This window comes from Oncorhynchus mykiss, chromosome 13 (assembly GCF_057628025.1).
Source record: "Oncorhynchus mykiss isolate SJ-2025 chromosome 13, ASM5762802v1, whole genome shotgun sequence".
NCBI lineage: Eukaryota > Metazoa > Chordata > Actinopteri > Salmoniformes > Salmonidae > Oncorhynchus > Oncorhynchus mykiss.
In genome coordinates this window covers 72876127-72893089 of record NC_143034.1, presented here as the reverse complement: position 1 = coordinate 72893089, position 16963 = coordinate 72876127, and the positions used below count along the sequence as shown (strand labels likewise).

Genomic DNA, 16963 nt, shown 5'->3' with positions numbered 1-16963 from the left:
CCCTTATTGTAAGTGTGTCTTAAATCTCCTATGGGAAAAATTAATGGTGGAAAAACAATTGGAACCATTTCCCTGTTTGACCACCATGTTTTATGGGTGTTATGACACGTCCACTGTGGGGCTCTAAAGCATGAAATGGTAATGGTATTTTTTTATAGGCACAAATGTTGCCATGATCCGAAGCCATTTTGGGGGGAGTGACGTTTTTGGATATATGCCAAATATAAAGGTCTGTGGGATACGTTTTGTTCTATGAGAGTCTTCATCAGCTAATGTAACTTTGAAGGATTTATGTAATAAATATTGTAATTGTAATTCTTTAAGGTCATTAACTGACTGATACTATCTCACAGGAGATAGAACAAAACCTAAGACTTATTTTCTGCATTTATTCCAAAAACCCTATTCTTTCTCCCATTTAATTTTACCAACGAGTCATAGGTAACTCATTTCCGGGATATAGGACTACAAGCTTCTTTTTTAAAAAGGACGACAAGCTCTATTGCTCTGTATAGTTCCACATAAATATGATTGGTTGATGGTAGGTGGGGGCTCTGGTCTAGCTGTTCTTTATCTGAACGCTGTAACAACGAAAGTAACTGTAGTGTAGGCTAGCTACAGATTTACTGTCACTAAGAAACGCTGAAGATTTAATAGCGTCAACAATAGATCGGGTAAATTGTGACGTATTAACAGTATTCCTACTGTGGTGTATAACATGTCTAGTTATCTTTGATCTTCCATATCCATTCGTTCCATTTGAACAGCTGGACAAAATAAATAATGGTGGTAATAAACACGTGGGATATTTTGTCCTTCATCAAAGTAGCCTACTAGCCTAAAGCACACAGATTGATACAAGACAATGCGCAACGAGCAGGTAAAGTGAGAACCATGGAGAAATAATGAGGGCAAAGCTACAACTTGCAGTAGTGGTGTGTTGGTAAAAATTTCCAGGGAAGAAAGCCAGAAAAATAGCCATTTTACATGTGGTGATAATTGCGTTGTTATAACCTGTTAGTTCATATGCCTTGACTCAGCTGAGACAAGAAGACAGTGGCAGAATACATTCAACCACACCTTTGTTACATCATAAAACCGGAATGCAACATATGTCCGGTTAATGTTGCATGTAACAGTTACATGACCTTCAGAATGGTCAAGCAAGTGAATGTTTCCGATGTTTTCGGACTACTTAACAACTATTGATTTAGAGTTACCGCAAGTCAAAGAAAATTGGCGCTGCCTCCACTATTCAAAAATAGCCTACATTTTTGCCATTAAGTTAACACTATATATTTGAGGGAATACCGTTATTTTCTAGCAATAAATGACACTCCCTAACCCGCTTCGGGCACTTGAAGTGTTGATGACTATGTGCGGTAGGTGGCGGCACCTCGTAAACACCTCAGCAGAAGCCGAAAAGCATCAACAGGAAGTTCTTTGTTACCGTCCTCTCTCGTTTTCAAATTAAAATAAATTCCACAGGATCGTTCTGATGTAAAATTTGTCTCCATTTAAATCCAGTTTTGATATGTAAAAGGACGTCTGATTGCGCTGGTCTAACTGTTCTTTATCTGAACGCCGTGACAAAGAAAGTAACTCTAGCGAACACATTTACTTTCATGGTTTTTTATTTGAAGAAAGAATCGCTTCCAAGATGGATCGGGTAAGTTTGGTTGACTGTTATCAACAGTTTCCCTACTGTGGTGTATACAACGTCTAGGTCTCGTTTCCTTTGACCTTCCACATCTATGCGTTCCCTTTGAACGTCTAGACAACATAAATCAGGGTGGTTATTTCAGCAAAGTAGCCCACTAGTCAATCGCACACATATTGATGATACAAGCAATGCGCAACCAGCAGGTCAAGTCAGAAGCGAAAATAAATAATTAAGCAGACTACACCAGTGATGAATATAAACTCTGTATTGCTGATGATATGTATTGACCATTGAGAGGCTATATCAGTGATGAATATAAACTCTGTATTGCTGATGATATGTATTGGCCATTGAGAGGCCACACCAGTGATGAATATAAACTCTGTATTGCTGATGATATGTATTGGCCATTGAGAGGCCACACCAGTGATGAATATAAACTCTGTATTGCTGATGCTATGTATTGGCCATTGAGAGGCTACACCAGTGATGAATATAAACTCTGTATTGCTGATGATATGTATTGGCCATTGAGAGGCCACACCAGTGATGTATATAAACTCTGTATTGCTGATGATATGTATTGGCCATTGAGAGGCCACACCAATCATGCATGTTACATCTCACTTTTGCAACATTTTCATACTTTATAGTTCTATTCCATTATGTTGTAGTCGCGCTGAGTATGCATTGGTTGAAGCTCAATGTCAAATTAACATTTCCCTACCATCATATCTAAGCCATTATGAAGCCAATCTCGTTGGAATCTCGCAAATCAACTTGACAACACTCCCCACCTCTCAGGAGCTGTCCAGCCGTTACGGAGTAACATATTCTTAACTTCTAACAGGGTCCTTAGCAATTGAGTTGTCAGAGTTTACTCCCACCTAGCTCAAATTATGTAAGTCAAATTAAAACGAGCAAAGAGCTACCATAAAGTGACCATTTGATTTAAATGTCGGATTGAGTAAATTTGTAAGTGCAACAGACTTGATTACTTATTGCTCTCACATGCATATTTCTGTCCATTAGGAACCAACAATGAGCTCCTTTTTGTAGCATTTCTGACATATTTTTAGCCGTATCTCAAGAGTTATCTAAACGGGTCAGCAACAGTTCTACAACATCACAGCTGCTATTAGCTAAAGTTAGCTTGCTTGTCCAAAGTCGAGCAGCTAGCCGCTGTAGCTAGCTAACACCAGTCAGTTGAATGCTAGCTAGCTAATGAACAGGCTAAGGTAGCTAGCTATATTTGTTTAAGTAAGGTCTGTTACACAACTTCAACCATTAGCTAGTTCTAGCCAGACAACAGCTGACTAACACAAGGTAGCTAACGTTAGTTCACTTCCAAACGTCAGTCCGAAATATTTTCAAAACATAGCTAGCTAACTACATCGGTTCAACAAACCAACACCAAACGTTGGGCAAATTGTCACGTTTGCTACCTTGCAATACAAGTAGGCTTTTCCAACACACTCTATAGTCGAAGCTACGGTAAGAGCTAGCCTATAGTCGAAGCTACGGTAAGAGCTAGCCATATTTCACTGTCAAGACAAGACAACTCAAACTGTAGCTGAGAAAACAAATGCACATTTAAACATGTGCAGTGAGCAAATGTATGCTGGCTAGTATCAGAACAAACTCCTCAGTTTCAAACATCCAGAAAACATCCATCCAGTATGCTCCTTCTCCTGTCTTCTTGACATTGTGATCCATATCTGTGCTGATCAACTCTGCCATTAGACAGGCTTGATTGTATTTACAGCTCCATCTGGACTCTCCCTCAACTTGAGACATCTGTGGCACATTGTTTTGTGTGGAAAAACGGCACATTTTAGGATGGCTTTTTATTGTCTAGCAGAAGGCGCAACTGTGTAATGATCATCCTGTTTAATCAGCTTTTTGATATGCCACACCTGTCAGGTGGATGCATTCTTGGCAAAGGAGAAATGCTCACTGACGGGGATGTAAACAAATTTGTGCACACAATTTGAAAGAAATAAACTTTTTGTGAGAATGGACAATTTCACTGAGTATACAAAACATTACACTTCTGTCATCATGAAGTGCTTTGAGGCTAGTTAAGGATCATATCACCTCCACCTTACCTGACACCCTAGACCCACTTCAATTTGCTTACCGCCCCAACAGATCCGCAGGCGATGTAATCGCCATGACAATGCCCTATCCCATTTGGACAAATCAAATCGAAAGTTTATTTGTCACGTGCGCCGAATACAACCGGTGTAGACCATACAATGAAATGCCTACTTACAGGCTCTAACCAAAAGTGCAAAAAAAGGTACAAGGTGAACAATGGGTAAGTAAGGAAACAAAACAACAGTAAAAAGACAGTGAAAAATAACAGTAGCGAGGCTACATACAGACACTGATTAGTCAAAGTGATTGAGGTAGTATGTACATGTAGATATGGTTAAAGTGACTATGCATATATGATGAGAGGAATACCTATGTAAGAATGCTGTTCATTGACTATAGATCAACCTTCTACACCATAGTACCCTCCAAACTCATTAAGCTCAGGGCCCTGGGTCTGAACCCTGACCTGTGCAACGGGACCCTGGACTTCCTGATGGGCTGCCCCCAGGTGGTGAAGGTAGGAAACAACACCTCCACTATGCTGATCCTCAACACTGGGCCCAATAAGGTTGCGTGCTCAGCCCCCTCCTGTACTCCCTGTTCACCCATGACTGGGTGGCCACGAACGCCTCCAACTCAATCATCAAGTATGCAGATGACAACAACAGTAGTAGGTCTGATTACCAACAAAGATGAGACAGCCTACAGAGAGGAGGTGAGGCCCCGGGTGGAGTGGTGTCAGGAAAATAACCCCTCCCTCAATAAAACAAAGGAGCTGATGGTGGACTTCAGGAGACAGCAGAGGGAGCACACCAGTATCCACATCAACGGGACCGCAGTGAAGAAGGTGAAAAGCTTCAAGTTCCTTTGTGTACACATCACTGACAATCTGAAGTGGTCCACCCACACAGACAGCGTGGTGAAGAAGGTGCAACAGCACCTCTTCAACCTCAGGAGGCTGCATAGATTCTGCTTGGCCCCTAAGACCGTCACAAACTTTTACAGATGCACCATTGAGAGCATCCTGTTGGGTTGCATCACCACAAGGACATCAACCACCCGAGCCACGGCCCATTCACTCCGCTATCATCCAGAAGGCGAGGTCAGTACAGGTGCATCAAAGCTGGGACCGAGAGATTGAAAAACTGCATCTATCTCAAGGCCATCAGTCTGTTAAATAGCCATCACTAGCTGGCTACCACCGTTACTCAACCCTGCACCTTAGATGCTCCTGCCCAATGTACATAGTCATGGAATCACTTGGTCACTTTAACAATGTTGACATACTGTTTTACTAATTTCATATGTACTGTATACTACTGTATTTCAATCAATGCCACTGACATTGCTTGTCCAGATATGCTATACATTTCTTAATTCCATTCATTATTTTAGATTTGTGTGTCTTGTTATGAGTTGTTGGATACTACTGCACTGTTGGAGTAGGACCACAAGCATTTCGCTAGATCTGCAATAACATCTGCTAAATATGTGTATGTGACCAATCAAATTTGATTTGATTAAGAACACCTGCTCTTTGGCTCAATCAAGCTAGTTGTCTTCTTGAAATCGAATCAAATTGTATTTGTCCCATGCGCCGAATACAACAACCTTACTTACAAGCCCTTAACCAACAATACAGTTTTTTAAGAAAAATAGATGTTTAGTAAAAAATAAAAATAACATAATTAAAGAGCAGCAGTAAAATAACAGTAGCGAGGCTACCGTTGAAGTCAGAAGTTTACATACACCTTATAGTAATAGTAGAGAGAAGGATTTATTTCAGCTTTTTTTTTTTTTTTTTTCATCACATTCCCAGTGGGTCAGAAGTTTATATACACTCAATTAGTATTTCGTAGCATTGCCTTTTAAATAATTTAACTTGGGTCAAACATTTCAGGTCGCCCTTCCACAAGCTTCCCACAATAAGTTGGTGGAATATTGGCCCATTCCTCTTGACAGAGCTGGTGTAACTGAGTCAGGTTTGTAGGCCTCCTTGCTCGCACATGCTTTTTCAGTTATGCCCACAAATGTTCTATATGTTCATTTGTAAAAAATTACAAATTAAATGGAAAAACATAACTCCCCTTTGACATTATGGGGTATTGTGTGTAGGCCAGGGACGACAAATCTCAATTGTATCAATTTTTAATTCAGGCTGTAACGCAACAAAATGTGGAAAGTCCTGGGGTGTGAATACTTTCTAAAGGCACTGTATATCAATGTTGCTATGTCTTAGTGTTAAATCATGTTTGAAAGTGTTAAAGCTGCAATATGTTTGTTTTTGGGAGAATTCACATAGCAATGTCAGTTATAGATCTGTCATTCACATTGAAAGCAAGTCTAAGAATCAGTAAATCTGTTCTGTGTGTGTTATTTCTATGCTTCCCATTTTTCTTTTGTTTTTCAGTCTTACTTTCGTTTTTGTGCACCAGCTACAAACATCTGAAAATACAATATTTTGGGTTATGGAAAATATATTTCACAGCGGTTTAGGTGGTACAACAAATCTCTACAGTGCACTTCTTAGCAATTTTAGCAACCAGGAAATGGTGGAGACATTTCTGCATAGGCGTTTAAATAATATTTGTAAGTGTTACATAAGGTTCTATAGTGTTACATCATGTTTTATTGTGTTACATCATGTTTTTTGGTAGGCTAGATACCATGTTAAGGAATTCCTAATTATCTTTCCTTCCAACGTCGTCACTTGCTCACTTCACTGATTTTGAAAGGAAATTATTTGTATAAAGCATATGGTGTGAACACCCACTAGCCCATGCTTCTACCAATCCAATGCCGTTAAGTTTTTTTTCCATCACTTTCTTGCATTTTTGAAGTATGTGGTACATTTTCACAGTTCTAAACACATGTTTCCAAAGGCCATTTACAATTAATTACATGAAAAAATATTTTCCAGTAATTTGTAAACAATACATTTAACTATAATTTAATCAAATTGCTCAAAACTTAACTACTAAACAAATTGTATAGTGTCAAGTTTAAGTACAGTTTGAGAATTGTATAAATTGACATTCTTTTAATTTATGTTGGAAGATCAAGCAAAGCAGTGTGACAACAACAACACAGTTACACATGGGATAAACAAAGTCAATAACACAATAGAAAAATCTGTACACAGTATGTGCAAATGAAGTAAGGAGGTAAGGCAATAAATAGGGCAATAGTGGTGAAGTAATTACAATTTAGCAATTTATACTGGAGTGATATGTGCAGATGAGGATGTGCAAGTAGAAATACTGGTGTGCAAAAGAGCAGAAAAATAAAAACAAATATGGGGATGAGGTAGGTAGTTGGTTGGATGGGCCATTTACAGATGGGCTGTGTAGAGCTGCAGCGATCGGTAAGCTTCTCTGACAGCTGACGCTTAAAGTTAGTGAGGTAAATGTAAGTCTCCAACTTCAGTGATTTTTGCATTTTGTTCCAGTCATTGGCAGCAGAGAACTGGAAGGAAAGGCAGCCAAAGTAGGTGTTGGCTTTGGGGATGACCAGTGAAATATACCTATGGTGCATAGTGATTTAGCAGGTGTTACAATCTTTCACATTTTGGAAGGGGAGGGGACATTCTTAAGATGGTGGAGCTCCTCTTTCCATAAACTCTTAAGCTCTCCTAACACGTATGAACTAAATTGAGCGGCTAATTTGTTCAACGCCAATGAATGCTCAATCAAAGGCTCTTAACATAAGAAGTTCCATTTGAAAAATTTGCCAAAGTGATTTAAAAAAAATACTAGACATTTGTGTAAAGTAGTGAACACACTTCAGGAGAACGGAGTTATAAGGATGCACCAATCAATCAGAGATTTAGACTAAAGTAATCAAATGTTTGGTCTAATGATATTCTATGTACAATTCTTCCTGTGGTCACCAGGACAGAGCTAGTCCGTCCCCCTCCACCCTGCCGGAGTCCACTGGATACAACTCTCCCGGTAGAGCCTTACTGCTGGGTCTGAAGAGGGTGTCTGTGTGGCTGGTCGACTGCAGGAAAACAGCAGGGCAGAGTGGAACTGTGAGAGAAGGACACGAGGAGGGAGATTTGATTTCATCAAGTAAGAACAATGGGGTGTGTGGATTAGACTACAATCTGCTCAATTGATTTATAAACAGTAAAACACTCAGTTGCTAGTTTATTGTCGATTGAATTTTGTGAACGGAGGGTGGTATACCTAATAAACTGGCCACTGAGTGTATTGATGATAAGAGAGGCAGGTAGTCTTGGTTTAGAGCATTGGGCCACAAATTGAAAGCTTGCCGGTTTGGATCTCTGAGCCGACTAGGTGGAAAATCTGTCTGCCCTTGAGTAAGGTACTTAACCCTAATTGGTCCTGTAAGTCACTCTGGATAAGAGCGTTGGCTAAAAAACATTATTTTAAATTGTTATAGTATTTGTTTATCGATCCATATTTCCAAAACCTAGTTATTCAATGTTTTTGTTTCACAGGGGACACCCCTAACCGCCGTTCCCACAGTGGGAGGGGCTTATCATCTGGGGCGCTTCAACCATATCATGTTGCTGACAAGACAGAGAAGAGTCTCTCCAGATCAGAACGTCTCAAGAAACACCAGCAGAGACGTATAGGAAAGAAACCTCACCACTGCTTCTCTGACTGTGGGAAGAGTTTTACAAGCCAGAGTGGCTTCATTATTCACACCGTAGTGAAACCGTACTGCTGCTCACAGTGTGGGAAGTGTTTCGCTGCTTCTAACACCTTCAAATCTCATCTGAGAATTCATAAAGGGGAGAGGCCTTACCCATGCCTTGATTGTGGGAAAAGATTTTCTTATTTGGGAGCCTTAAACATACACCTGCGAACACACACAGGAGAGAAGCCTTATAGCTGTGATCAGTGTGGAAAGAGCTTCAGTCAATCTGGGACCTTAAATTCACACCAGCGAACACATACTGGAGAGAAACCTTATAACTGTGATCGGTGTGGAAAGAGATTTGCTCAGTCAAGAGAGCTGACTAGACACCTGCGAACACACACAGGAGAGAAGCCTTATAGTTGTGATCAGTGTGGGAAGAGCTTTGCTCTATCAAAAGCCCTAACTATACACCAGCGTATACACACTGGAGAGAAGCCTTATAGCTGTGGTCAGTGTGGGAAAAGCTTCAATCAGTCTGGCAACCTGACAACACACAAGCTAACACACACTGGAGTGAAGCCTTATAGCTGTGGTCAGTGTGGGATGAACTTTGCTCGAGCTTCCACCCTGAATAGACACAAGCGAACACACACTGGGGAGAAGCCTTATAGCTGTGATCAGTGTGGGAAGAGCTTTGCTCTATCAGATAAACGAACTATACACCAGAGAACACACACTGGAGAGAAGCCTTATTGCTGTTATCAGTGTGGAAAGGGCTTTGCTGTAGCTTCCACCCTGATTAGACACTATCGAAAACACACTGGGGAGAAGCCTTATAGCTGTGATCAATGTGGTAAAAGCTTTGCTGTAGCTTCCACTCTGAATACACACCAGCGAACACACACTGGGGAGAAGCCTTATAGCTGTGATCAATGTGGTAAAAGCTTTGCTGTAGCTTACAACATGATTAGACACCACCGAACACACACTGCAGAGAAACATTAGATAGATATGCAGTGCAGGTAAGCCCTGTTGATCGCTGCCAACAAGCCATGTTGGGTGTGTCAAAGATCAGTGGTTGGCTAGCTAGGGGCTTCTAAAAAATGTACGTTAGCTAGAAAGCCACTGACTAACGTTAGTTGTGTGTAACGCACGTTACCTTCCTTACAGGTAAAAAGAAAACCATCATTGGACAGCATAATGACTGACATGTCATTATTGACAAGTCCTTTGTGAGCTAGCCAGCTAGATAACGTTAACTCGCCGTTCGTGTAGTCAGACTTGCTAACTTTAGCCCAGCACCAGGGCAACAGTAGTTAGTTAGCTAGCACGTCACCACGTAAATTGGACTACACGAATGTTGAGCTAATGTTAACTAACATAGCTAGCTAGCTAAACATTAGCTAAATATCCCTGCCTTGGTGGGCTAGCTAACATGTCACCACTTGGAAAAGTGTGATTACACAAACAGTGAGCTAACATTAACTAGTTGGCTAACTAGCTCACAAAGGACTTGTGGACTCGATGTTTTTCCAATACAAACTACAAAATCGGTTTTGTTCCAGAGTGCTTCTGTTGTACATGATTAGTCAAATGACCTGTGAAGTCAGTTAGACACGTCAGCAGGGATGGAAATTAAGCTATCTCAAGGCTAGTACTTTTCAGATTAGGCTAGTAGAAAAGGTGCCAAACTAGCCCGACACAGCAGTGAAATGTTGCCTTTACCAACAACGAATGCCACAGATTTAGGTCCCAAATGTGCCCCGGGTTAGTAGAAATTGCGGTCTGCTGGCCAGTGACCAAAATCCTTCAATTCCATCCCTGCATGTCAGTTATTTTCAGACGATCCCCTGTTGGTCCGTCTCAGTGACCTTGTGGCTGAGGGTTTTAACTTTCCTCTTGAGAATTAGAATCAGAAGTACAGTCATATAGCTCATTGCAAGACCTCACTTATTCGGGCAAATAGTACTCTTCACTGTCCTGATCATCTGCTCTGAACAAAAATATAAAACGCAACCATTTCAAAGATTTTACTGAGTTACAGTTCATGTAAATAAATCAGTAATTTAAATAAATTAATTCGGTCCTAATCTATGAATTTCACATGACTGAGAATACAGATATACATCTGTTGGTCACAGATACCTTAAAAAAAACCTAGGGGAGTGGATGAGAAAAACAGTCAGCATCTGGTGTGACCCGCATTTGCCTCATGCAACATGATTTGTTGCAAATTTGTTGTGGCCTGTGGAATGTTGTCCCACTTAGGGCTGTGGAATGTTGTCCCACTTAGGGCTGTGGAATGTTGTCCCACTTAGGGCTGTGGAATGTTGTCCCACTTAGGGCTGTGGAATGTTGTCCCACTTAGGGCTGTGACATTTTGTCATTCGGTTATTGTTATGCAGACTGCCAGTCTCACAGTTATTAACCATTAACACGAGCATGTTTAGCATCTCCAGGTCTCCACACATACAAGCTGCCGATTCACACCTTTGAAACATCTACATTAAAAAAGTCTAAAATCTATTTAATATACACCATCACAAAAAATCCATTATTTATTTTAGTCAGGACTAACAAAATATTATGATATGAAGAAAATGTATTTCAGAAGAACAGAATATGAGTTGGCCTGCTGTATATTATCTGGTTATGCTCCATGCCATAGTTTATTTAACCCTTATTTTACCAGGTAAATAGACTGAGAACATATTCTCATTTACAGCAACGATCTGGGGAATAGTTACAGGGCAGAGGAGGGGGGATGAATGAGCTATTTGGAAGCCGGGGATGATTAGGTGACTGTGATGATATGAGGTCCAGATTGGGAATTTAGCCAGGACACCAGGGTTAACACCCCTACTCTTACAATACGTGCCATGGGATATTTTCGTGACCAGATAGTCAGGACACCCGTTTAACGTCCAGTCCGTAAGACAGCACCCTATACAGGGCAATGTCCCAAATCACTGCTCTGGGGCATTGGGATAAAAAAATATAACCAGAGGAAAGAGTGCCTCCTAACTGGCCTTCCAACACCACTTCCAGCACCATCTGGTCTCCCATCCAGGACCAATCCTGCTTAGCTTCAGAAGCCAGCCAGCAGTGGGATGCAGGCTGGTATGCTTCCTGCAAAGGCTGTAGGCTTGTTCATTTAGCTGACAAAAGAGGCTTATAAGGCCCATGTCGTTATTTTATATTAAATTATTTTCATAGTAAGAAGAATACAATTGATCTTAGCTGAATAAAATAGGATATTTTTCCCATTCCAGAGCGAATATGAAGTGGCTTTGTTGAATGTAAAAGTGATCATTTGAAAAAAGGTCCTATACACTACTTTTAGAGTTATTTGGCAACTTTAGTTGTAAATGATAAACCTTATGTTATGATTTCAAAGACATTCTATATGGGCTGCATGATGCGATTGTAGCCTATTGATGATTTTGGGAAGTTACAAAAAAAAAAGAAGCTTGTGCTCTGTTCCTTGCCTCAGGCTGCACAGCTGGTCTTACATCAAGTGGTCAGATTTTCACCCATCAGACTATTCTCAATTTAATATTTTCTTTACTAATGTGTAAAATTGGTTCTGATTTAGAATGGCCCATTATCAAATGAACAGGAACAGGGGAAACAGACATGTCATCCTTACGCACTTGAATAGCAAATGGTGGCAGCACACCGACCAGATAGGCTACTTTCTTTCTTTTTTGCAGAGCATGTGCTTAATATGAGCAGCTGAGAAATACATATAAAAACACTTATTTCACTCCACACATCAACCACTGTTTGAGGAGCATGTGCTCTCTGCGCAACAGGAGTTATACCCCCCCCCCCCCCCCCCCCCCCCCCCAAACACTGTATGCCATGGGCTCTCCAACCCTGTTCCTGTAGCTACCCAATGCTTCATTTGGGAAAACAAGTGAAATCTGTTGGGGAACATCAAGAAGGACGAAGGCGCTCAGGAAATAAATAAAGAGAGAGGAGGAGATGGAAACATATGGGACTGAGATATTCTGAATAGCTAAAGGGAATTTTTATTTTATTTTTTTATTTCACCTTTATTTAACCAGGTAGGCTAGTTGAGAACAAGTTCTCATTTACAATTGCGACCTGGCCAAGATAAAGCAAAGCAGTTCGACACATGCAACGACACAGAGTTACACATGGAGTAAAACAAACATACAGTCAATAATACAGTAGAAACAAGTCTATATACGATGTGAGCAAATGAGGTGAGATAAGGGAGGTAAAGGCAAAAAGGCCATGGTGGCGAGGTAAATACAATGTGTCATCCTATTAAATAAAAATATGAATAGAAAAAAGTCCCTACTAAAAACAAATTCACTATAATTGTAGGCTAACTGTAAGCCGCCCTGCACTATCAATGAACCAACCGCATCGCCTAGGTCTATACATTTCCTCACAGATGTTGGAATGTAGCAAAAGGTAATCAGTTCATCTAGTATGCATAATAATACAATCCACACTCAAACACACAAGAGATCTTAAATGTTTATTTTTAACATTTATTTTCACGTTTGTCTGCCGTGTGTAATATGTGGTAGGCTAAGTATTGTATAAAGGCACAATCATCATTTTATACCGTTTTTTTGGGGGGGTGGGGGGGGGGGGGTTGGCTTGGACTCATAACTCTAATATGCATATAGATGTTTTGAAATAATCATCACCTTAAAGGCTGTCCATTTTGTTGTGTTGGGCTTTGAAACAACCTGCTGTTGAATTTCTTTCTTCAAATGTATTTTCACAGTGAAGTGAGTTTTAAAAGCATGATACTGTCTTGATGATAAGTGTTTGACATCAAATGCAATTGAAAATCACATCATAGTGGCAGGTCCTACAGGCTCTAGTTCTGTCACACCTGGACTACTGTTTAGTAGGGACCTCGGAAAATTTAAATTGGCTCAGAACAGGGCAGCATGGCTGGCCCTTAGATGTACATGGAGAGCTAACATTAATATGCATGTCAATCTCTCATGGCTCAAAGTGGAGGAGAGATTGTCTTCATCACTACTTGTTTTGTAAGAAGTTTTGACAAGCTGAATGTACCACATAACCCACTACACATGCCACCAAAGGTCTCTTCACAGTCCCCAAGTCCAGAACAGCTTATTGGAGTGGCACAGTACTACATAGAGCATTGGCTACATGGAACTCTATTCCACATCAGGTAACTGATACAAGCAGTAGAATCAGATAAAAAAAACAGATACAAATAAACCTTATGGAACAGCAGGGACTGTGAAGAGACACACAGGCACAGACGCACATACACATTAAACACGCACTCTACACACACGTACACATTGATTTTGCATTATAGATATGTGATAGTAGAGAAGTGGCCTGAGGGAACACAATGTGTTGTGAAAAGTGGTATGAATTGTCATGTAATATTTTAAATTGTATATAACTGCCTTAATGTTGCTTTACCCCAGGAAGAGTAGCTGCTGCCTTGGCAGGAAGTAATGGGGATCCATAATAAATAAACCATAGAAAGCCATCTTGCCGTTTGAAAGACAATAACAAGGAATTTCTCTAATCTCATATTCAGCCTGCCACCTTCCAGCAAACCACAGCCAGTCAGAGGCTGCAAGCTATTTTAGTTGTTTATATAAATACCTTAGGATTTGTGATTTTTATTGTATTTGCCAACAATAAGACCACACGTGGACAAAATGCATTTACTATCATTGACCAAGTGATGCATCTAATAATTTACAGTTTAAATAGATTAATTACATACTGATTATACCAAAAATCTACAAAGTCTACATTTGTCATTGATTTAACATACTATATATGAGGGAATACAAACAGTTATTTTCTAGCAATAAATTATACTCCCTGAACCGCCTCACCCGCTTGAAGGAAAGTGTTGACTATGTACAGTAGGTGGCGGCACCTCAAACACCACAGAAGAAGCTGAAAAGCATCAACAGGAAGTACTTTGTTACCGTCTATCGAGTTTTCAAACCAAATAAAATTCCACGGGGTCGTTCTGATGTAAAAATTAGTTTCAATGAGACGTTTGTTTGTGACAACTTAAATCCAGTTTTGATATTTAAAAGGACGTTTGATTGCGCTGTTCTTTATCTGAACGCTTTGATAAGGAACGTAACTCTACCGTACACCTTTACTTTCATGTTTTTTTATTTGAAGAAAGAATCGCTTCCAAAATGGATCGGGTAAGTTTGGTTGACTGTTATCAACAGTGTCCTTACTGTGGTGTATACAACGTCTAGGTCTCGTTTCCTTTGACCTTCCACATCTATGCGTTCCCGTTGAACGTCTAGACAACATAAATCAGGGTGGTTATTTCAGCAAAGTAGCCCACTAGTCAATCGCGCACACATTGATGATACAAGCAATGTTTAGCAGGTTAAGTCAGAACCATGGAGAAATAATTAAGCATAGACTACACCAGTGATTTATATAAACTCTGTATTGCTGATGATATGTATTGGCCATTGAGAGGCTACACCAGTGATTTATATAAACTCTGTATTGCTGATGCTATGTATTGGCCATTGAGAGGCTACACCAGTGATTTATATAAACTCTGTATTGCTGATGAAATGTATTGGCCATTGAGAGGCTACACCAGTGATTTATATAAACTCTGTATTGCTGATGAAATGTATTGGCCATTGAGAGGCTACACCAGTGATTTATATAAACTCTGTATTGCTGATGATATGTATTGGCCATTGAGAGGCTACACCAATGATGCATGTTACGTCTCACTTTTGCAACATTTTTCATATTATTTAGTTCTATTCCATTATGTTGTAGTCACGCTGAGTATGCATTGGTTGAAGCTCAATGATAAAGTACAATTTCCCTACCATCATATCAAAGCCATTATGACGCCAATGTCGATGAAATCTCGCAAATTAGCTTGATTGGATAAACACAACACACTCCCCACCTCATCATGATCTGTCCAGCCGTTACGGAGTACCATATACCGGATTTCTAGTAGGGTCTTTAGCAATTGAGTTTTCAGAGTATTTTCTACGCCCACATGCCTCAAGTCTAGAAGTCAGATTTAAAACAAGCATATAGCTACCATAAAGTGACCATGTCATTTAAAAAATGTCGGATTGACTAAATGTGTAGGTTCAACAGATTTTATTACATTTTATAAATAATCGCTCTCACAAGCATAATTCTGTCCATTAGGAACCAACAATGAGCTCCTTTTTTTATAGCATTTGACAATGCTGACATATTTCAGCCGAATCTCAGAGTTCTATCTGAACGAGTCAGAAACTGTTGTTCTGCAAAAACACAGCTGCTATTAGCTAACATTAGCTTGCTTGTCCAAAGTCCAACAGCTAGCCTCTGCAAATAGCTAACAGCTGAAAGCTAGCTAATGAACAGGCAAATAAATGTATCTAGCTATATTTGTTTACGGAAGATTTGTTACACAAATAACTTCAGCCATACTACCTTGCAATGCAATTTGGCTTTTACAACACTAGCTAGCTACTCTGTAGTCCAAGCTACGGTAAGATCTTGCCATATTTCACTGTCAGACAGGACACAAGTCAAACTGTAGCTGAGAAAACAATACGAATGCAAAGAGCATGTTGTCCACTGCAGTGAGCAAATGCTTGCCTGCTAACATCAGGACAAACTCACCAGTTCCGAACATCCAGAATAGATTCTATTATGCTCCTTCTCTCGTCTTCCTGACATTTTAATCCACATCTGTGTAGATCAACAGTGCCAAACGAACAACTGCCATTTGACCGGCTTGATTATTTTTCCAACTCTGATCTGGATGGTGGACTAGCCCACGTGTTGGATATTTGCACTGCCGTTCTAGTGGTGAGGCGCTAATGAGGGCAAGAAAATATGTTATGAAATATTTGTTTTTCTTCTGAATGACATGTATTGCTCGAAAGGTTTAAGGAAATACAGGCAGGCTCCACATTTCTACAAGAAAAAAAACGCCCGGTCAATGAATCATGATGGTCTTGCTTTCATAAACACTGAACAAAAATATAAATGCAACATGTAAAGTGTTGGTCCCATGTTTCATGAGCTGAAACAAAAGATCCCACAAAAAGCTTATTTCTCTATTTTTTTTTTTTTTTTTGCAGAAATGTGTTTACATCTCGGTTAGTGAGCCTTTCTCCTTTACAAGATAATCCATCCACTTGACAGGTGTGGCATATCAAGAAGTTGTTATAAAAGGCCACTCTAAAATGTGCGGTTTTGTCACACAAAACAATGCCACAGATGTCTCCTAGTTTTGAGTGAGCGTGTAATTGGCATGCTGACTGCAAGAATGTCGAGCAGCGCTGTTGGCAGAAAATGTACTGTTAATTTCTACCATATGCCGCCTCTAACGTTGTTTTAGAGAATTTGGCAGTACCTCCAACCAGGCCTGACAATTGCAGACCATGTGTATTTTGCGGGTGAGCGGCGTGCTGATGTCAACATTGTGAACAGAGTGCCCCATGGTGGCGGTGGGGTTATGTTATGGGCAGCCTTATCTACGGACAACAAACACCATTGCATTTAATCGATTGTCAATTTGAATGCACAAAAATACAGCGATGA

General features: G+C 40.1%; 2 protein-coding genes and 1 long non-coding RNA gene across 4 annotated transcripts in view; 1 reads left to right on the top strand and 2 right to left on the bottom strand.

Moving 5' to 3' along the window:
* Positions 1 to 16963, bottom strand: part of LOC110513420 (uncharacterized) — a 199117-nt gene that overhangs the window by 43318 nt on the left and 138836 nt on the right. The window lies entirely within an intron of this gene.
* On the top strand, positions 1469 to 9925 carry LOC110511879 (uncharacterized). 2 transcript variants are annotated; one of them, XM_090197557.1, is made up of 3 exons: positions 1469 to 1669; positions 7656 to 7833; positions 8226 to 9925. In XM_090197557.1, exons 1-3 carry the CDS (start codon positions 1661 to 1663, stop codon positions 9374 to 9376), a joined length of 1338 nt encoding a protein of 445 aa, XP_090053683.1. In that variant the 5' UTR covers positions 1469 to 1660; the 3' UTR covers positions 9377 to 9925. The 2 variants fall into 2 exon arrangements, with proteins under 2 accessions (XP_090053683.1, XP_090053682.1); XM_090197556.1 differs by lacking the exon at positions 1469 to 1669 and having other exon boundaries at positions 7629 to 7833.
* LOC149979007 (uncharacterized) lies at positions 6791 to 16213 on the bottom strand. The gene is made up of 2 exons (XR_016486100.1): positions 16037 to 16213; positions 6791 to 7791 (listed from the first exon to the last, which is right to left on the bottom strand). It is a non-coding gene; the product is annotated as an uncharacterized LOC149979007 (long non-coding RNA).